This window comes from Rhamphochromis sp. 'chilingali' (genome assembly GCF_963969265.1).
Source record: "Rhamphochromis sp. 'chilingali' genome assembly, chromosome: 1".
NCBI classification, from domain to species: domain Eukaryota; kingdom Metazoa; phylum Chordata; class Actinopteri; order Cichliformes; family Cichlidae; genus Rhamphochromis; species Rhamphochromis sp. 'chilingali'.
The window spans coordinates 34,759,422-34,780,324 of NC_137929.1; the positions used below are offsets into that span (position 1 = coordinate 34,759,422).

Sequence of the window (20,903 nt, forward strand, 5' to 3'; positions counted from 1 at the left end):
CTGGAAAAACTGATCAGGAGGGCTAGCTCTGTGGTCGGCATGAAGCTGGACACTCTGGTGACAGTGGCAGAGAAAAGGACATTAAAGAAACTGATGGACATTATGAACAATGCTGGGCATCCTCTGCACACGGCCATAAACAATCAGAAGAGTCTGTTCAGTGACAGGTTGCTTCTCCCCAAGACAAGAACTAACAGACTTAAAAACTCCTTTGTCCCACACGCCATCAGACTGTTTAACTCCTCTCTGGAGGGGAGAGGGAGGGGAAACAGGAGGACAAAGGAGGGGGGAACAACTAAGCTGTAGTGCCTCTTCACCTCACTGTACAATACCTTGTGCAATACTTTTTGTAAATAGTCAACAGTGCAATAGACTCAATACTTGAAATGTGCAATTCACTTGTATTTTTATTTTTATTCCTATTTATTCTATTTATCCCCTTTGTATATTTTATTTATATTTGTCTCTGTATTTATATATGTGTGTGTGTGTGTGTGTGTGTGTGTGTGTGTGTGTGTGTGTGTGTGTGTGTGTGTGTGTGTGTGTGTGTGTGTATATATATATATATATATATAACAATTCTGTAACTGTAACTTCGGTCGGTGCTGTGCTTTTTGGAAGTCGAATTTCCCAGAGGAACCCACCCGAGGGATTAATAAAGTTCTATCTTATCTTATCTTATCTTATCTTCCCAAAATGTCACACTTCCTGAAAGAGAAACAAATACCACAGTTGTGTCGTCATATGTGCCATCGCAACGCTCTGAGAGCTTTCTGATGTTCTCGCTCCGGTTTTCCACACTCGATATAGTACGAGGTGTTCGCTGCTCGTATTTTACATACTTCTCCACCCTTTCCCGAACACTGCTGCTGCCGCTGCAACCCCTTGACCTGTCTGTCGACCCTTGTTCCCATGGCAATTAGTTAGAAACCTTGGCCAATTATCGGCCGCTCTCAAACTCGGGCTTAACAAAGTGCTCAGAGCGGCCGACAGCGTGCCACCACTTTCCTAAACCCCCTCAATAGCTGAGAGAGATTTGTGTGATGGGTTAATAGCGGGATAGTAAAAGCACTGCAGAGGCGACATTGTTGAGTTCATGTTGGTTTATAGTGCGCTGTGACCCTGCTGAACGTTTTATAGAGAAGGGTGTCTATCATGGGATAAGGGCAGCATAAAGAGGACTCCACAACAAGCAGCCATAAAAGCCTGGTACATGCTGCACAACCTGTTACACACTGCCAGGCGAGAAACAGAGATCGAGTGTCTTTCTATCCTGCGTGTAGGTGACGCGTCCCCTCAAGAATGTGGTTCTCTTCCTCTCGCCGTTTGCTTCAATTTCCCCCTCTGCCTGCTTACTTCACTCGCACAGCCGAGGAGCTGTCGCTTGAGGAATCTGGAAAACACCAGTGGGGAATGAGAGGAATTTCTGCTTTTCGTTTTTCCTTAACCACCCCCTCACTCCTTTCGCTCTCTTTACTTTGGACGCCTCTGCACAGCCGGGCTCTTGAGTTTTCTCTTGTTTCTGAATGCAGCCCAACAATAACAACCTCTCATAAACAATGGGGCTTGTTGATTTGGGGGTTGTGAAGGAGAGTGGCCGTTGCTGGCCTGCGCTGTCAGTTTTGCTGGCAGCGGGCCTCGCGAATGGCCCTAAAAGCTCAAAAGTACAGGCTACATCGAGGACTGTGAAAGATTTAAGGGCAACTTTAAATATGCCCCATCTCTGAAGGACCATAAACACATGCTTTAGTTCTTTCTTAATCTATCTTTCTTCCAGAAGGACTTTGATGGACCAAACTCTGAAAGGGGGAAACTGGTCAATGTCAGGAAACCACAAAAGTACAGGAGGGGGAAAAAAATGGCAGTTTTGGAATTCTCTGCTTTTACAGCACCCGTGGACTCGTAAAGCCAGTCTGGATCACATCGAGTAGGATTTGAACAAGAGGATGGTGGAGCCGTGCCCCGTCCTTTCAGCCTATGGGCAAAACATAGCCGGTCACATGTCATTTAAACAGCAACAGTTAAACCCCGCCTGCGTGACAGGGAAATGATAATACAGCGATGTGTCCTGGAATAACTCTGTCTCTACTGTTTCCATTTTGGAAGATGATACCGCACATTTCTGGACATTGTCCCTCATCTGCTGAACCGATTTAATGACTCTCACATCAACTAAATCAAAATAAAATGTCAAAAGGGATTCCTGTGAATGAGATGGGTAAACAAACCACTGCATTTTATTATAATTCCCTACAGGCTGCATACCAGAGCAAAGCTTTTTTGGAAATACAATGGTTTTTCCAAAATATCTCAGATGCACAAACAAGACATTACACAGTCCACTGCCTTTAGCGGGAACACACAGGAGTGGTGCGCCCTCATGTGGGCAACAGGAGACCAGCAGGTGGCTCTAGGTTGAATTTAGGGTAAAAACAAAACAGCCATTGTTTTGTATCTGTGCTTCTGTGTAGCTAGCCGTCCTCCATCTAAACACAATATAATAAAAAGATATCCACGTTTGGGTTCTTAAGTAGTTGATTATAGTTTATTTAACAGGTAACTTAACACTCAACAGTCATTCACTCACACACACACACCAAGCACATATCAAAAAGACACTCTGTACTCAGAGTCTGCAGCAGCGTCTCAGTGAAGGGGTCACTGTGGTCATCATTTGCTTGCAGCCTTGAATGGATCAGACCATATCTTCATACCTTCAGACAAAAAAAGAGACACAGAGACAGAGAGCTCTCATTAATAATAATCAGTCTATCAGTCATGGATTGGCCTCTCCAGATGCTGGACCTCAACATCGTTGAAGCAGTGTGAGATCATCTTAACAGACAACAGAACAAAAGGCAGAAACATCCAAAGAAGAGCTTTAAATGTCCTTCAAGAAGCCTGGAGAACTATTCTTGAAGACTACTTAAAGAAACGACAAGAAAGCTAACTTGAGGCAACTGCTGTTGTGATTTAGCGCTATATAAATAAAATTGAATTGCGTAAGAGTGTTCAGGCTGTGATGAAGAATAAAGGTGGTCATACCAAATAGTGACTTTCAAACTCATTAGGATTGTACAAACTCTGTTTTTGCCTTTATATACTGTAATTCCATGTATGTTTGCACAATAACTTACTGAAGCCGTTTCCCATTTTCGTTGCAAAATATAAAGAAATGAGGAGTGTTTTAAGACCGTTGCACAGTACTGTACTAGAGAGAAAATATAACAATAGCGATCCCCTTTACTCTTAAGATATATGTTGTAATTCATGAATTTGTATGTACAGTATGCAAGCTGTACAAACAAGCTGATAACAGCTCACACTTACCCGCAGGCTGCACATCTGCCTGGTTGATCCCTGCCCGGTTCACCTTTTGGACTTCTCCTAGCAAGGACAGAATAACAGAGCAATTTGGGTAAATCTGTTAAAAAAAACAAAAAAACAAAACAAAACAACAACAACTTGCAGCTAAAGTCACTGATATAAACAATTTCCTTTGTTTTTTTAAACACTACAGCTGGTTATTACCAGTCTTTACTGTCTTCATGTCCCATGTATGTCAGGACGACAGCTCTCCATGTACCTGATAAGGACTATATTTGTCTTAGCTGACATAACTTCCTTTAAAACAGGGAAGAAATGTAGCAGTATTAATGTAGTAGCTGGATTTATTCAAGTCAAATAATGTTCATAATCACCTTTGACTCTTAACGGGCGCTCTAACTGAATGTATGTGTTAGATTACATGAGTTACCTCAATGGCACTCTTTATGCTAGCTAAGCTAAACAAACCTACACGGACTGCTTATCATTTGTGGAGTAAAATGACATTTAGCTCAGCCGTAACTAAGGAGAATTGTAAACGACATTAGGCCAGGCTTTCTAAACTAATTGTGTAACTAAATGAAAGCAAAGAAAGACAACTTACTGTACTCGTCTTTGTGTGTGAGGGGGTAAAAAAATATGGGGTAAAACGCAGCAGCAACGGCCGTCACAAACCCTCCAAACACCAACATTATTTTCGTGTTTTTAGACATTTTCTCTGCTGGGTAGAAAAATATCGCTCTCACCTCCAAATGTGCGCACTGTTTACACTGACTGCTTCCGGTGAAAAGGTCACTGGTGCCTTTAAAAAAAAGGCGACACGACAAGTCGGCGGTTTGGCCTGTCTGGGCTTCCGTCGTCACAGTCACATGCCGTAGCACAACAATAATAAGGAAGTCAGCCAAGTTATCTAAGCCGTCTTCTCTCGTATGGGATTCAAAGATGGGATTTGTAACGGCTGTCGTGTTTGCTGTTTGCTGCTGGTTCTCGCATGGAGTGGCAGGGCAAGAAGAGCCGATTCAGACGTTTGTGATCCCTCACAGTCACATGGATGTTGGCTGGGTGTACACTATCCAGGTAGGTGTCTTTAACCCGGCTAAAAAGTTGAGATGCATATAACGCGCAGATTGGGCTTTAATCTGGGTAAATGTGTTTATAAATGTGAGTGCAGGAGAGTATGCACGCCTATGCAGCTAATGTGTACAGCAGTGTGACTGAGGAGCTGTCAAAGGTTAAAGAGCGCAGGTTCATCGCTGTGGAGCAGGAGTTTTTCCGTCTCTGGTGGGACACCGTGGCCTCGGTCACACAAAAGAAACAGGTGAGGATATATATTCACGGCTACGTGACTATGGAGGGTACACGATAACGCCCCAGAAATTAAACATCCCAGCTGTTTTCTCTTAGATTAACCCTGCTGTGGTTTTTGTGCAAACTCCTCTCTCTTTCTCTCCAGGTACGACAGCTTATCAAAGAAGGTCGTCTTGAGTTCATCATCGGAGGTCAAGTGATGCACGATGAGGCTGTAACTGACCTGGACGATGACATCTTGCAGATGATGGGTAACGCCACACACTTCCTGCTCCTTCAGTCCACAGCTGCAGCAATAACATACAGTGGTTCTAAAGATGTGAACAATTCCTGTTAAAATATCAGGTTTCTGTTGTTAAAATAAAAATAAGAGCACAATAAACCATCACAAAAACCTGAGATTTTAACAGGGGTGTGCACAGTTTAGTTTTATTTATTTATATAACACCACAGTCACAACAACAGTCACCTCAAGGTGCCTTATATTGTAAGGTAACAACCCTAGAGTAATAGTGAGAAAACCCCAATGATCAAGTGACAGCATATAAGTAAGCGCTTGGTGACAGCGGGAAGGAAAAATCCACAGTAACTGAGAACCTCCCTGCTGTTTCAGAGGGTCACGGCTTCCTGTATGAGACGTTTGGGGTGCGTCCTCAGTTCTCATGGCATGTGGATCCTTTCGGAGCCTCTGCCACCACCCCTGTACTGTTTGCCCTGGCTGGATTCAATGCACATCTCATCTCTCGCATTGACTATGACCTTAAGGATACCATGCAGAAAAACAAGGTAGCGCAGCATAAAAACAACAGTCACATGGTCGTCTCAATCTGTGCTCCAAATATTTATAGCTAATCTAGTTTTATGTTTTCCAACACAGAAACTGCAGTTTGTATGGCGAGGCTCTCCCTCTTTGAAATCACAGCAAGAGATCTTCACTCACACCATGGACCAGTTCAGCTATTGCACTCCATCCTACCTGCCATTCTCCAACCGGTGCTTCATTTTTAGCTTCTCTGGTGCCTTATGTTACATTTGTGGTCGTCATTAATACGGTATATCTTTAATAACTATTCTTGTTCTTCCTCTTATGTCTCAGGTCTGGTTTCTATTGGAATGGAGTTGCCTTGTTTCCGGACCCACCTAAAGATGGAATTTACCCCAACATGAGCCTACCTGTGACCAAGGAGACAGTCCATGCTTACGCCAAGACTATGGTGGAGAACATCAAGCAGAGAGCAGCGTGGTTTAGAACTCATCATGTGCTTTGGCCATGGGTAAGTCAAAAAGAACTGTAAATCATCCACCCGCCCATCCATCCATCTTGTATCAAATCCAAGTAACAATCTTAAGGGATGAAATGCAGTTCGTCTAAAGCCCCCAAAAAAGGCAAGCTCCAAAAAGTGAGAACCTCTTTGTAGAAATGTTAAACTTTGGGTTAGAAGCATATTTAAAGCTTGCAATACAAAACTAAAGAACTTCTTTTCTTGTTTTTAAAGATGTTATCTGACAAATAATGTTGCTTGGTGTGGGTAACGGCACCAATAAACCATAAAAGAAGCAATCTTTTATTTGTTCAGAGAGACTATGACCCTAATCAAGCTAGATATTGTTAGCTGATGACTTACCACTTCACTCTCTTTTCCAAATATGATCTGTTACAAAGAAAAAATGGGAAACTTCAAAACGAAGTTTCAAAGTGGGACTCTACTGTGGAAGTGTCCATCTTTTATATACAGTCTATGGTAAACGTATCTAAGGTTCGGGACAAAATGTAGGAGTTAGTTTTGTGAAACAGCCTACTCACATGTGCGATCGTCCCGTTTTAGGGCTGTGACAAGCAGTTCTACAACTCATCAGTACAGTTTAACAACATGGACCCTCTGATGAAGTACATCAACCAGAACAGCAAAGAGTTTGGGGTAACAGTCCAGTACGCCACTCTGAGTGAATACTTCCAAGCCATCTACCAATCAAATCTAACCTGGGAGGTGCGTGGGAGTGAAGACTTCCTGCCATATTCAACTGGTAACAAATCGATATCCTAACACGAAACGGTGAAGAGGTCCTCTTCACATAAAGTACTGTGTATTTGAAAACACGACACGCTGTCTCGTACAAACTTCATGTAAATTGGAAATGTGTCGCACTTTTTAGAGCCCTACCAGGCGTGGACGGGGTTTTACGCCTCCAGAAACGTCCTGAAAGGCGTGGCGCGACATGCCAGCTCAAAGCTGTACGCAGCAGAGACCCTCTTCGCCCGCTACCGAATCAGTTTCCCAGATGGACCTGTGGCCAAGGACTGGGCCCTGGACAAACTCGGAGCGCTGCGCTGGGCTGTTTCCGAGGTACTCCTGAAAAATAGTGAAATAACAAATACTGCAAGACTTTGAAGGTCCAATAAATATATACGGATTAGAAGGCAAAGCAATCATCATGCTAAATACTTCTCTGTAATTAAGTTTGAACATTCAGTTTGGAGTGGTTTGGTATTCCAGGTGCAGCATCACGATGGCATCACTGGCACGGAGTCTCCCAAAGTGGCTGACATGTACCAGCAGCATCTCCTGCAGGCCATGATGGGAGCAGAGGAGCTCCTAGCTGCTCTCTTTCTGTTGCCCCACAACCTCATGAGTCCCAGCACCCTTGGCGAGCACTACCCTACAAAAGGTTTCAATAATCTGATATTTCTGCAGTGCTTCCACTTTAAAAAAAAGAAAAAGTTTTTATAGTAATTAACTGAGCTAAACAGAGCACTTTAGCCAGTGCATGTCTTCGCATGTAAAAGTCGAAAAGGAAGTAAACTGCTCATCGATTTGCTCTGTAGCAGATGTTGATCAGGCTTTGGAGCAGCATGTCATCGTTTATAACCCTTTGGCGTGGAACATCACCACAATCGTCAATGTAACCGTGACGCAGCCGAGCGCTGCCGTGTTTGATGATGATGGACAGCCCGTCCCTGCGCAGGTACTGTTGTTTTGATGGTTTCTTTATATGTTGATAGGTGAATGGGAAATATGTGCAGAGATTTACAGAAATGTGCAAACATGCATGAAAATGCAGTATATGATGGGGGGTATCATCACTTTTACAATAGATGGAGTACATACTGGTCCTGATGCATCTCTCGGGTGCTCTAAAAGGTCTTTACTGGGGTTTTTGCATATTTCTTAAGGATGTAATTTCCAGATACTCTTCATCTTGCTGAAAGCTTTTAAGGCCTTTGTCCTGCATTTATTAGTTTCCTCACATTCTTTAAGATATCAGGTTGAGATGTGCCAAGTTTTCTGCTAATATCTCTTTGAGGAGTCACTCAACACTTTTGCACAGTACCGTATGTTGATAGTAAACAATGCTAAAGCAGAGTGTATCAGTACCTATAGAAGCATCTGCATAGCTAAAGCTGGCAGCATCAGCCATCAAGTCCTCTTTAATTATATCAGACCAACTAAGAGTCAAGTGATTAATTTTTCCTAAATGAGCAGTTTTATCTGCATTTGTATGTATTAATCTCAACTCTTCCCCTCTCTCTTTCAGATCCAGGGGTCAGCACACTCCAATGCGACCTACGACCTTTTCATCGTAGTGGAACTTGGAGGCCTTCAGTACAGGAAATACTTAATTAAATTCCCAGAGAATTCCAAGGCTTTTGAAGCTAAGGCCGCTTCGTTCGAGAGACGCAGCGTGAAGGACCGGGCGAAAGCAGGGAGGCGACTACTTCCTGTTCTCAGCGAATGTTACGAACTCTTGTTCGACCAGGACACCAATCTACTGCACAGCATCACCTATCTGTAAGGGTTTAAGCCTCCATCAGTTCATAACTCTTGTTCAGCTGTCATACTTCAATGAACAGAAGTTGTTTTCACACATTTCTGCAACTCTTTTCATACACGGCAGTGAGGAGAAAAGGAGAGTAATGATCACACAGGATTTCTGGGAATATGATGCCAATGGAGACGTAAAAGCAGGGCCAATTTCTGATAACTACATCTTCAGCGCTAATGGTTCAGCTGTGCGGGCCTACAAGGCTGTGGAAATGGAGATAATCCCAGGGAAGATTGTCACTGAGATCAGGCAGTACTTCTACAGGTGAGCAACAGTGACGAGTAGTTTATCATCTATTTACGTAGGTTATATTTTTTGTTATGGGAGTTATCTTGCTCTTCTCTTACTGCTAAAAGTACCACTAGTTGTTATGATCATGCTCACATTTTGAAATCTTCCGTGTTCTAGAGAGGAGAGCGATAAAGACTACGCCTACTCCATTACCACTCGTGTCCCAGAATGCTTTGGGACCAAGCTGCCGTGCCACAGGCTGGAGCAGACCTACTCTCTGGGCCCACTCAGCCTCAACACAGAGGTCGTACTCAGGACCAGCACCTCAGTGAAGAACAACAGGACTCTGTACTCGGACGACAATGGCTATCAGATGATGAAGAGGACATACAGGAAATTCACAAACAACACTTTAGCACGAGTAGGTGTTTTCAGGAATGCCTTTCTTGAGACATTCTAGCACAACATGTCGAATAATCTATATATGTCACGTTTTGCAGAACTACTTCCCTATGGTGCGCACGGCTTACATTGAGGATGACCTCAGCAGGCTGGTGCTCGTCAGCGACAGAGCTCACGGTGTGTCGAGCCAAACTGACGGACAGCTGGAGGTATAGAAAACAAAAAGACGTGCAAACAAGCTGGCCGTGCAGCCCCTTCACCCAGAAGGCAACCTAACATCTCATCTTCTGCTCCAGGTCATGCTCCATCGGCGGCTTTGGAACAACTTGCAGTGGAACCTCGGGTACAACCTGACTCTAAATGACAGCTCTGTTGTGAGGCCCACGCTGTGGATGATGCTGGGCTCTGTGAGTGCCACCTCAAAGCTGTACCAAAGGGAGGCAGTGCAGCTGCAGCACAGACCTGTCGTCATGCCCATAGACCAGCCTCGTAAGTGCTTACCACATGCAGTGGTGGGCCACTAGTACAACCCTGCGAGTCATCATCCTCATCTGTGGTTTTCATTGTCACGTCAGTAAAATGTCCATACAAGCAGCTTAATTTCAACCTTTCACACCACTTCTCAAACTCTTGTACACTCAGAGAAGCCCTGGCAGGTGAAGGAGCCCAAGCGTGGTTCTCTGTTGCGTTCGGTTGTTCTGCCGCCCAACCTCCACCTGCTCAGCCTCAGCGTCCCCGGGTGGAACTACTGCTCCAATCACAGCGTTCACCTCAGCCACATACAGTCAGGTCAGCTGTGAGAAACTGTGGGCTAGTATTTATTACCGTTTTGCAGATTTCCACTGTTTGATTTAATTTCCGTGTGGCCTGCATCCAGGTAAAGATTTGCACTCGCAGCCAGACTATAATCGGATCCTGTTGAGAATTATGCATCTCTTCGAAGAGGGAGAGGACCCCGAGCTTTCGAAGCCGGTCACCATAAACTTAAAGGTGCAGATAAAAAGAAAATTTAATACTGACAAATGAAAAAAGTTGAGATTTTCATTTTTTTTTTTACTCTTGTTTATTTTGTTTTTTTACAACGGTGAACAGGAAGCTCTGCAAGGCATGGGCGAAGTGAAGGGTGTGGAGGAGCGTTCTCTGACAGGGACCTGGGATGTCACCAGTCTGCAGAGGTGGAAGTGGAAAACTGCAGATAACTTGGAAAACGGTGAGAAACACAGAATATATCTGAACTGATTCAGTTTTTATAAAAAAACAAAACAAAAATAATCCCTTCACCCATTTTTGCTTTCTCTCTCCTTCAGACAACAAACAGCAGCGGACGCGGGATGACAATTTCACTGTGACCATCTCCCCCAAAGAGATCAGGACCTTCTTTGTTCACTTTGTCTCCAGGAACTTTTAGGCTGAGCTTTCCTTTGTCTTCTGTGAAGATCACCAAGCTTTAGCTAAATCACAGCAGCACAATATAAAGCCTCTTTATCCTTTGCTGCACTGTTCACTAATGCTCTTTTTGCACATGTGTTGATTTGTTGATCAGATGTGAATTTGCTGTGCCTGTTGAATCAGAATAAAATGATTGTTTTGGTTCAAATGTCTGACTTCACTCTTACATAAGTCCTGTAGCCCATGTGTAGTGCCTTTGTGCGTTTTCCTCTGACTTCTGGCATCAACAAAATATTTCCTTCCAGAGAAAATGTCCAGTGCTTCTGCAGATCAGCAGTTCTGACCAACAACCGTGACTTTTTAGAGTCACTTAAATCCCCTTTAGATTCTCAGTTTGAACTTCAGCAGCTCACCATGACCATAACTGCATGTCTAAACCTATTCTGTTACATATTAACAATCAGTCGAAAGGGTGTACCTAATGAACTGACCACTGAGTTAAGTTATTTTTGTGTGTTTCAAGCATCAGTTCTATAAAGTTATAGCTTACTTGCAGTACGCAGATACGGCCGCTAGGGGCTTCGTTTCCCCCAAATTGATGCTACTGACAGACCAAGAAAGGCAACACCCGCTGAAAGCCGAGGCTCTTTGTGCAAATCTAAGCGTTCATCCAGAAACGAAGTGGCGTTAAGCAGCAGAATACACGGCTCAATGCTGACATGCAGCAGCTTATAGAAACACAGCGTGCGCGCCTGTGAGGGAGACGACGACGTCCGCAGTTTGGCCTAAGATGAGCAGCTCCGGTGTGAGTATCGTTTACCTCACGATGAGCTGTGAGGGGTTTGTGAATCGGTGCGATTTTAGAGCAGCCCGATCCATTTTTATATCAGCATGCCACTCTTTGTTCTCAGCATGTGTCCGTGCTTTGACTCATTTCACAAACGGAGGGTTTATTGTCACTAATATTGATGGGGGTGCAGGGTGCTCCTGCAGGGTGAGGAGGAGGCGTTGCAAGTGTTGCTATGATACCAGGCAGGGAGAGGGTGCTGATGCCCGCTGGAGTGGTGCCGTCATTTTTATCGTTATGTTCAGATCGCTGTGCTGTCTGTGTGCATGTGTGAACAGAAACGAGAGAGGGAGCAGAAGAGGAAACTGCAGCACTTCCTCGGTGACCTTGCTTTGCTCGGATCCTTGCAGGTTTGGCCACACCAGCATGCGCGTGCACGCTCGGCTCACCTCTCGCAAAATCACAAAATCACATTGCTTCCTTTGCAGGGTTTTAAATACTTCCAGCCTTGGCTCAGGGGGAAAGAGGAGTTGCTGCTGACAGTTGTTAATGAGGATCTGGTGAGTTTCTGTAGAGAAACTGGGTGATTATATAGACTATACTGCCAAAAGGTATTTGCTCATCTGTCTTCACAGGCATATGAGCTTGAGTGTCATCCTGTTCTAAAGCCCTAGCATTTAAAATGATGTCAATCCACCCTTTGCAGCTATAAAAACTTCAACTCTTCTGGGAAGGCTTTCCACAAGGTTCAGGAGTGTTTATGGGAATTTTTGACAGTTCTTCCTGATGCACATTTGTGAGGTCAGACACTGCCTGGCTCACAGTCTCCTCTCTGATTAACCCCAACGGTATTCAGTCGGGTTAAGGTCAGGACTCTGTGCAGGCCAGTCAAGTTCTTCCACACCAAACTCTCTCATCCATGTCTTTATGGACCTTGCTTCATGCACTGGTGTGCAGTCATGTTGGGACAGGAAGGGGCCATCCTCAAACTGTTCCCACAAAGTTGGAAGCATGAAATTGTCCCCTCCACCAAACTTTAAATTTGGCACAGTGCAGTCAGACACCATCGAGTACCATCTCCTGGCAATCACCAGCCCCAGACTCATCCATCAGATTGCCAGACGGAGAAGCGTGAATCGCCACTCCACAGAACGCGTCTTAACTCTGCAGAAAGTTGGTGTGCAGAGGTCATTCGTTGAACCCGCTCTTCCACTTCCACTTTGTTATAATACCACTAACACTTGACTGTGGAATATTTAGTAGTGTGGAAATATCACAACTGGCCTGGTTGCACAGGTGACATCCTATCACAGTACCAAGCTGGAATTCACTGATCTGAGAGTGACCCATTCTTTCACAGATGTTTGTAGAAGCAATCTGCATGCCTAGGTGCTCGATTTTTACAAAATTCAATGGTTTGTATGGGTGAGTGAATACTTTTGGCAGTACAGTCCAAGTGAAACATTCACACACCTCCCCAGTCTCACTGTCTTATCTAGGGCACATCTATGACTTCTACAGCAGCTTTCTCTCCCTTTCCCTTTATTTTTGTTCGCAGGGTTGGCGTTCCCCAGGCTTTATGGTGTCCAGAGCCTCCTCCTACTCCTCCACCAGCAGCTGTAACAGCAGTGATGTCTCTCCCAGCAGCAGCTCTCCCAGTCTGACCAGCCGTAGCAGCTCCCCCCTGCCCGGGGAGCCTCCGGGCCCACGAGGCTCCCGGTCACATACCAAGACACAGCCACAGACTGCCAGGTGATTGACTGCAAGTTTGTGTGTGCGTGTGGATAGTAACACGTATGTGCTTGGGTTCAGAGGGCAGCTTGGGTTGTTTGAGGCATTTTAAGAATTGCAATATTTTTTATTGTGCATCGTGGAAAGTAATCTCCTCCTAACTGGGTAAAAAATGATACATGTAAGAGGATTTAGATGTGGAAGTATGAGTAGAAACTTCCTACTGGCTCTCCAGGTTTGCATGAAACTGATAAATCATTGGAGCTCTTTCTGCAGTCACAGGGAGGCCTGCATCGAGGAGCATCTTCTCCCAGCATCTCCCAGTGAAAGGGAGATAGCAGTACCCGTAAGTACCTGCAAGGAGGCGAAGTGCAGAAGCCAGTATAAGCGTTCTTCTCTTGCCTCTGTTATTTAAATTGCTCACTCAGCCTCGCAGCCCACACTTTGTCCCCCTCTAACAGGAGGTCAACTGCACTCTGTTTCTATTGGCCGGCTACGTCAAATACGGACGCCCCTACGCGTGGATACGCTCCAATCACGAGCGCCTAGTCAACATCGGTGGCACAGATTCGATGGTCAAAGACACGCCCATGAAACTCAAGTCCATTGCAGACTGGCAGACGCGAGGTATGGAAACAATGTGTGGAATCCTAACAGGAGAAAGTTATTGTTTCAGTGCACTGATTCAATAATTACACCATTTTCCATGAGCTAAATCAGATGCAGATGTGTCTGTGCTGCAGCTCGAGCCTCGCGGAGATCAGTATTTACGGTGGATTAGGGCCGTGGAAAAAGGCTCCTAGTGCTTTGGTTAATGCATATATGTTTATGTGCAGTGCATGACATCTCACAATAAAAACATCCAACTTTTCTTTCTTTTGTCCTTCGTCAGCAATTCGTGTGTGGGACGTTGTCAGTGAGCTGGTGTGCCTCTGCACCGTTCCCTCTCCGTCCAACCCGTTCGCCCTGGACATGCGTTACATCAAAAGTCTTCCTCTCGCCGAACGCTTTCTTGTCACGGGAGCTCTCCTTAACTTCCTGGAGATGTACGTGGTTTACGGCAACCGGGACGAGTTGCATTATGATAAAGGTGCGAACCTTTATCACTCTTGGTTTACTATACCAGCAGGTGGTGCTGTTTAGCTATATTTTAAAGGCATGAAACCTGAAGCCTTTCTCCTAACATACTTAGCTTGGATACATAATCATTTAAGAGCATTGCTGAGTGTCCGTGATGATGTTTTGTTTTGTTCTTCCTTTCAGTGGTGGAAGAGGTGAAGCCTCTCAGGCGTCTTCATGTACACTCCCTGCTCGAGTTGCAGCGACTTAGAGAGAGCTCCGGCAGCGCCGCGGTGCACGGCTCTTCTGCAGAAGAGTGATTCTGATTGTTTGCATATACTGTGAGCTACATCAAGCTGGCCTTTTATTAATGTAGGAACAAAAACAAAACTAAACAAAACAAAAAACTAGTAATCCTTGTGAGCCAAAAGCTCAGAAATCAGAGTGCTCTATGTGCTTGGTGCTTCTGTTTGCAAGGGGCAGCCAATCAAGAGAAAGATGGCTTAAAGGGGGAGGGGCTAAAGTATCTTGTTGGTGCAGAGGATGAGGTGAGGGGCTGCACGAAGCCTAGTATGAGAGAAATAAGGATTATTTTGAACTGTAAATCATGCCATGGTACAAAATAGGAAGGAAGCAGAAGCAGGCTATCGGGGAGCTCCGTATCATTAGGAAAATTAACTCCAAAATATATGGACTTCTTCACTTTTCCTCCAAAGTGAGGCATGAAATTCTCAAACGCTGCAGTAACCCATGCAGATGGAGATGAATCACCTTTGGTTGCAGGTGTCAGATATTAACAATTTTAAAGAACTAGAGAAATAACCCTGGGAAATGAGTCACATGACTAAAATTCTAAATAAATCCCAGGACATCTGAACGTGCTGCCCCGTAACCCCTAAAACCTTCAATCTCTTGCTCTCCACCCACTCCCACATACTTAAATCGGTTTTCTTCAGACCAAATATAGCATTTTAAAACTGGAAGCCTGGAAACAGAATGATTAATCGAGGGTCAGAGTAGTAAGAGTACAAAATGCACAGGCAAACAAATGCTTTATAAAAAACTTTTAATATTCCATAAAATACATATTTAAATATGTACGACAACATAAAAACAGAACACTCGTTAAATACATCTTAAAAGCGGGCACATCGACGCCTTTTCTGAGATGAGGCTTGTGCCGTTTGTAATTAAAAAGTCAGGTACATCATGTTAAAATTAACCGATAACAACCTGGTTGCACATCAGTCAGGAAAAAAAAACAACCTTCCCTGTTTAAAAAGAAAAGACATTTTTAGCTTCGTTTTGGTCAGAAAACAGAAAATGGAGTTAACAGTAACCTCTGGCTTCATCAACAATCCTCCTGTCTCTCATGTTTGTAAACCTAGAGATAAAAAATTACCATCATGGCACAAGTTACGCAACACGGCACACGTGTGTGACCAGAACGGTCACTCTAGATGGACTCCGGCACCTTTTATGGCTTTTATTGATGTGAAGGAGCAATTTAAAAAAAAAAAGCACGGCGTGCTGTTTACCGACAAGGCTGCTCAATATGCAAAGTCACGGGTGGACAAGAAGAATTTGGGGTTTTTCTAGGAAAGAAAGGCGCCGCCACCCTTCATCTCAAGTTTTCCCCCCCCTATTTGGAATGCAGGTGCATGGCCCGGCATTCCTCACGCAGGCTTCACACAGGAGCACAGTGTTCCCAGTGTGGGACACAAACAACCAGCAAGTCACTGCTGAGGCTTCCCCACCCCTCACATAAATGCTAATTATTTATTGCTAAAGACAATTAGGACCATTTTTTGTTTTGCAGGTTAAGCAGAGACTTTTTAAAATTATTATTATTATTAACACCTCTATTCTGATAATGTCCATTTTCCCTCCGGCATGCATTACACTGAGAACTGACCTCATATCAATAAAACTTCAATTTCCTGAGTGAGATCATCTTAAAAAGGACTCGAATGTGCTCAGACTAATTATGCATATCACAGACTTGGTGGGGAAAGGAAAAAACAAACTAAACTTTACTTTGGTATGACATGCCCGCATTGTCTTAGTCGTCTTAAATTTGTTCATCCAACTACAAAAGTAGGGAAAAAAAACAAAAACAAAAAAAAAAGAAATGCTCATTAATGGAACAGGCTGAAAAAGAAAATAACTACTTCATGACTCTGTCACATGTGTCACTTAAATATAAATAAATCTCGAAAAAGAAGAAAAAAAAAGGACTTCCAGGTTCTCGTGGTGCTTTTCCAGTTTTGCCGGGGGACTGTTTGGCCAAGAGCAGGTACTTGGTTGGTTTAACTGTCTCTTTCCAGCAGATCAAAGTCTTTGGTGGCTTCAGCATCAAACAGAACATCAAACAAGCCCAAAAACAAAATTAAAAACCCATGACAGACAGTTTGGGTATGTCCCAGTCTAGTCCTCACACAGCCTTGCGGCCTGTCACAGTTCAGTATCTTGTGCCCGGTTGGACTCTGCGCTTGCAAAAGTCCAAAGGCAACTCTGCCCAGTCAAAAAGAAAAAAATCTCCTATCTCCAAGTCCTCACTGATTACGGCAGCATCCACCCATGACCAGTCCTTATATCCAAATATGGACCTTTCTCATGTCTCATTAACATCCACTGTGGTCTTCATTGTATTTTTCAATCAGTCGCTTCCCTTCAGCGAGGTTGTCAATAAAGTGGTCCCACATCTGACCACAACAACAAAAAAAAAAAGAAAAAAGAACAGGTTTCAGTTCAAGCTGTCAGAGGACGATCCTCTCCTGGTGATTGTTCTCATGGGGCTGCGGGATACAGAGCCTCTCTTCCTCCAGCGAACTGTGAAGGAAAAGGACAGAGTCAGGGATGTTGGCTTGGCTGCTGCAGCTGAATTATCAACAGTGAAAGCCAGCCTCTAGACAGGCCTAGGTTGTCATTATCTGAGAGAAGCACACTGTGTGATTGTTTGGGTAAGTTGGCACCAAATAAGGCTAGCTTGAGTTTAAAGTCTTCCTGGTTCAACTTTTATGTGGCAGTGCTGAATTCTCACCTTTTCCCAGACCGGCTGGCAGCGTGGAGCTCTTTGCTTTGACTTGAGAATTGGACGAGTCCTCTGCAAGTTTTCCTTTCACCTCTCCCGACGGCATCGTGGCCACGCCGGTCTGCTGCCAGTCGCTCATCGCCCGCTGGAAGGAGAGTCCCAGACAGGCGGTCATGTCCCGCGCTCGCTCCGCACGGCTGCACCAGAACACCCGACACTGCAGCTGCTGCCCCCGGTGCTTGCAGATGTACAAGAAGACGTTGGGCCGGTTGGTGTCGGCGGCGCAGTACGCAATGTCCTGCAGGTAGGTCTTCGTGAGCTGCCGACCCGTGCTCAGCTCTTTGACCTCGACGTATCTGGGCCGCACGACAAGGGCGTGGTCCTTCCTGAGCTTCTTCCCGTTCGCGATACCCTCCAGCAAGTGAGAAATGGCCTCCTCTGCTTGCTCCCGGTCCAGAGAAAAGATCTTTTCCGTCCCCAGGTAGTGCACTTTGAACAGAGGGTCGCCGTGGGACAAGGACTCCGTCTGGTCGCGGCGGAATCTGCGCCGCAGCTCGGCGGGCGAGTTCTTCAGGGTCTGCATGAGGTGGAAGGTGCTGAGGGACATGATGCGTTTCAGGCTGGGCTTGGAACTTTTAGTCGTAACCGGGTTCTCGTCAGCGCGTCTCCCAATCTTCCACCCTCCTTTAAATGGAGCGTGGCTGCATCCACTGCTTTTATCTGAAATGAGGCAGACGAAGACGGTGACGTTAGCAAATCCAGAGACGACCGATAAGCCGAGCAGGGGATAAATCAGGCAAAATGAGAGGCTATGTACTTTCTAATAAATTAAGTAACAAAAACAAGGTTGCACTTATGATGCAAAAAGAGACAAGTCATCACAACTCGCAAATGGGAAAGAGACAAAGTCACCAAACAGGTTTGGTTACATAAGTTGCACAGTCAGTGAAGTATTCAGTCCCTACAGACAGACAGCACCCATTAAATATTTACAGACAGGTTTGCCTTGGGCTTTGCTGTCACTGTACTCTTAAGAAACAAACACAATGATGGAACTGGAAACGTGCCAGAACAAATGGAAGATTACTGTAAAAAGCTAAAGTGACACAGGCAGACACTAAGGCCATGTTCAAAACGAACTGTGCATTGCAAACTCAATTACACCACTTCTGGAGGACTTAAAGGCTTTTGTGATCTTGCAGAGAAATAAAAAATAAAAAAGTCTTATGCAACCACATCTGGCCACCCATTGTCTCTCCTATCCTACATACCGACAGAGCTGCCTGCTCTCCATTGTGTTGCTCCTTATATTTTTTCCTCTCCCTTTTCTTGGCCATTCTTTCAACATCCTAGCTCCCTCCTCAGAAGTGACTCGCACAGAGAACCGCCGACTGTTCTAAGGTGGTGGCCATTGTTGCTCAAACCCCTGCGCAGGAAACAGCTTTGCATCCCCCCCCCCACCTACCTAAGCATTTTTCCCGCAACACAATGACATGCTTATGAAAAGTGTGTCATCTCATGAAAGAGCTGCAGGTTCAGCCTACAGCACAGCAAAGGTAGAGCCCAAACCTGCAGGTTTTGGTACAGTTACATATGACCAGTGCACACATGGACAGGTACAGTTAATTGTGTGGGTCCACACAACACCCCCCCCACACACACACACACACACACACACACACACACACACACACACACACACAGTTTTGCATTTAACCGAAGTCTCTGACGCACAATCAGAGAAATGTAATCCCAAATTTCCATCCAGGTAACACTTCACGTGCATCAGAATACACTGTCGTTTTCTCGTGCACGCAAATATAAAACTAGCTCATGCAAATATCTACAATCTCTGGAAGTGGAAAGAACATTTTGTTTACATTTACCCCGAGCATGTGAGCCTGTTTATTTCACGCAGAACACGTTCATAGATGCCCGGAATAACCCTCCATCCAAAATAAGTGGCACGTACGCTTTGTGATGCTTTCGTTTGTAGAAAATAAGAACAGAAGACTGTCAGTAAGCAGTTGCTTCAGTTCTTCGCTCAATACATCCAAGCCGAATTGACAACCAAAATCTAAAAGATGATTGAAAATAACTCAAAGTTAGCGTGCGAAGTGAATATTATTAGAAAAAACGAGATAACTCTAAAAGAGCTGATTTTGCTGCGGGGTTCGGCTAGACCCGACGTGTCTCCAAACTTGGGCTTAAAACTTGCTGAGAAAACCCTCCTATATTTGCTCAGCAGATATTCCCAGCAGAGTTTCAACACCTATCAAACTGTTGTTGTTTTCTATACATCGTTTAGAGCGCTACACGACAACCAAATTACTTGTTAGGACGTGAAACTTACCTGGCTTCAGTTTCATGCAAACGACGTTTTGGTGCCGCTCAGGTGAACCGTAGCGTCCCGTGATCTCGGGCAGGTGAAACTCTGCAATCCTGCACAGAACTGTGCGGCTGTCTGTAACCGCAAAGCAACTCCGAAGCTCCTCTCTGTGTGAACTCTGTGCGGTTAGAGAACTGACTGACTGACTGACTCGCACCTCTCTTCTCTGCTCTCTGAAACGTTGGATGAGGCGAGCGCCCGTGGGACCGCCGTTTTTAAACAGCGCAGGCGCGAGCACGTCACACGCGAACGAGCGTTTGCGTCCGAGCAGAGCGGGGGTGCTGTGGTGGGGGCCACAGGGCAGTAGCGATGATTTATAAGAGAGGGATTTACAGGCAAGACGGGGCGGGCAACAATAGACCCGCTTTCACTTACTGGAACTGTTGTCTTAATTTATGACTTATTTACATTTTCACTGTAGTATCAGGGCGGTCAAGTACCCTGGATTTTCTTTTATATTTTTCTCACAACGGGAAGCATTGTCATTTTTACACACACTTCTCCAGAAATAATAATATTTTCACATTATATAGAATATGGGTGACAACAATAAAAAAAAAAAAAAGCTCTACAGTGCACAGAGTAATCAAAAGCAGCGTTATTTAACCAGGCAACCTGATCCACTGACCCAGTTTGTTATCATGCAAATATAATCCTGCACATTTAGTCGCGAAATGTGGAAATTAATGATCTGATGATCTAAATTTCCCTTTTTTGGTCCAGGTTCTCACTTTTAGAGAGCTCCTTTCATCCAAGTAAAGGTCAAACATCCATAGATATTCAGTTTGAAATAGGTATTTCACACAGCTTGTTTTTAATTTTAATTTTATTTCTGTCAGTCTTGCCTTTTTCATTTGCTGGAATCTAGAGGAAGTGAATGAGGACACGCAGACGGCTGGTGTGACAGCGGTTGATATGGAGCTAGATGATCCAAGGAGAAGAAGAAGATTAAGACTTGCTATATTTCTTGTCATTCTCCAAAAGTAGGTGAAACTAAAAAAAGAAAAAGTTGTGATATTTTGTGTCACCGTGCTCCTCCAGCAGTTTCACATTTCTTTATTTAACCACATGTGCAATACCACACTGAGCAAACATCTGAAACCCACTAACTTTCGTTACCATCGCATTGCGTCACAGCCTCTCTAATGAGGATCGTTGGCCTTGCTGGTTCAGATCTGCTCTGGGTGTTTATTCTGGGGGCATTTCGAACAGTGGCAGAGGAAAACTTTAAACGGTTCCATGTGTCCGTACATTTGTGCGTGTGTGTGTGCGGCTGGGTGTGCCTGACGCTGTGAAACAGTAGGGCCTCTGTTTCTGCTGGGTTTGGCCCAACAACAGCTAAGTTCTGGACGTCACACTTGCCTCAGTACCTTAGCGGGACACACAGAAACTATTCTTAGGGCTCTGGTGACATAATGGATCAT

The 20,903-nt window shown here is 44.7% G+C and overlaps 4 protein-coding genes across 5 annotated transcripts; 2 read left to right on the top strand and 2 right to left on the bottom strand.

Moving 5' to 3' along the window:
* Positions 1–2,523: 2,523 nt before the first annotated feature.
* On the bottom strand, positions 2,524–4,124 carry smim20 (small integral membrane protein 20). Its single transcript, XM_080892514.1, has 3 exons — positions 3,932–4,124; positions 3,331–3,387; positions 2,524–2,714 (listed from the first exon to the last, which is right to left on the bottom strand). Exons 1-3 carry the CDS (start codon positions 4,038–4,040, stop codon positions 2,671–2,673), a joined length of 210 nt encoding a protein of 69 aa, XP_080748640.1. The 5' UTR covers positions 4,041–4,124; the 3' UTR covers positions 2,524–2,670.
* Positions 4,125–4,159: 35 nt separating this feature from the next.
* man2b2 (mannosidase, alpha, class 2B, member 2) lies at positions 4,160–10,661 on the top strand. Of its 2 annotated transcripts, none has more exons than XM_080892344.1 (19): positions 4,160–4,404; positions 4,499–4,645; positions 4,781–4,886; positions 5,249–5,421; positions 5,513–5,628; positions 5,732–5,909; positions 6,462–6,660; positions 6,790–6,980; positions 7,131–7,302; positions 7,460–7,599; positions 8,170–8,423; positions 8,530–8,721; positions 8,866–9,109; positions 9,189–9,299; positions 9,387–9,579; positions 9,733–9,879; positions 9,968–10,080; positions 10,183–10,300; positions 10,398–10,661. In XM_080892344.1, the coding sequence occupies exons 1-19, from the start codon at positions 4,270–4,272 to the stop codon at positions 10,496–10,498; spliced, it is 3,030 nt and encodes a 1,009-aa protein (XP_080748470.1). In that variant the 5' UTR covers positions 4,160–4,269; the 3' UTR covers positions 10,499–10,661. The 2 variants fall into 2 exon arrangements, with proteins under 2 accessions (XP_080748470.1, XP_080748471.1); XM_080892345.1 differs by having other exon boundaries at positions 7,463–7,599.
* Positions 10,662–11,099: 438 nt separating this feature from the next.
* Positions 11,100–15,321, top strand: LOC308411630 (uncharacterized protein). Its single transcript, XM_080905595.1, has 8 exons — positions 11,100–11,284; positions 11,605–11,676; positions 11,755–11,826; positions 12,825–13,018; positions 13,274–13,343; positions 13,459–13,624; positions 13,890–14,087; positions 14,261–15,321. Exons 1-8 carry the CDS (start codon positions 11,270–11,272, stop codon positions 14,374–14,376), a joined length of 903 nt encoding a protein of 300 aa, XP_080761721.1. The 5' UTR covers positions 11,100–11,269; the 3' UTR covers positions 14,377–15,321.
* On the bottom strand, positions 14,468–20,606 carry LOC308407809 (uncharacterized protein; the record flags this gene model as incomplete). The annotated part of the gene is made up of 4 exons (XM_080899695.1): positions 14,468–16,888; positions 17,100–17,810; positions 19,444–19,760; positions 20,599–20,606. 4 exons carry the CDS (start codon positions 20,604–20,606, stop codon positions 16,803–16,805), a joined length of 1,122 nt encoding a protein of 373 aa, XP_080755821.1. The 3' UTR covers positions 14,468–16,802.
* Between the last annotated feature and the right edge of the window lie 297 nt (positions 20,607–20,903).

Excerpts from the sequence above, each read along its gene's own strand:
- man2b2 (XM_080892344.1), top strand. The coding sequence starts at position 4,270 with ATGGGATTTGTAACGGCTGTCGTGTTTGCTGTTTGCTGCTGGTTCTCG. Across the intron at positions 4,646-4,780 it reads CGGTCACACAAAAGAAACAG|GTACGACAGCTTATCAAAGA; the intron begins GTGAGGATATAT and ends CTTTCTCTCCAG. Across the intron at positions 9,580-9,732 it reads CATGCCCATAGACCAGCCTC|AGAAGCCCTGGCAGGTGAAG; the intron begins GTAAGTGCTTAC and ends TTGTACACTCAG.
- smim20 (XM_080892514.1), bottom strand. The coding sequence starts at position 4,040 with ATGTCTAAAAACACGAAAATAATGTTGGTGTTTGGAGGGTTTGTGACG. Across the intron at positions 3,388-3,931 it reads CACACACAAAGACGAGTACA|GAGAAGTCCAAAAGGTGAAC; the intron begins GTAAGTTGTCTT and ends TGTCCTTGCTAG. Across the intron at positions 2,715-3,330 it reads GGCAGATGTGCAGCCTGCGG|GTATGAAGATATGGTCTGAT; the intron begins GTAAGTGTGAGC and ends TTTTGTCTGAAG.
- LOC308411630 (XM_080905595.1), top strand. Across the intron at positions 11,827-12,824 it reads CAGTTGTTAATGAGGATCTG|GGTTGGCGTTCCCCAGGCTT; the intron begins GTGAGTTTCTGT and ends TTTTGTTCGCAG. Across the intron at positions 13,019-13,273 it reads ACACAGCCACAGACTGCCAG|TCACAGGGAGGCCTGCATCG; the intron begins GTGATTGACTGC and ends CTCTTTCTGCAG.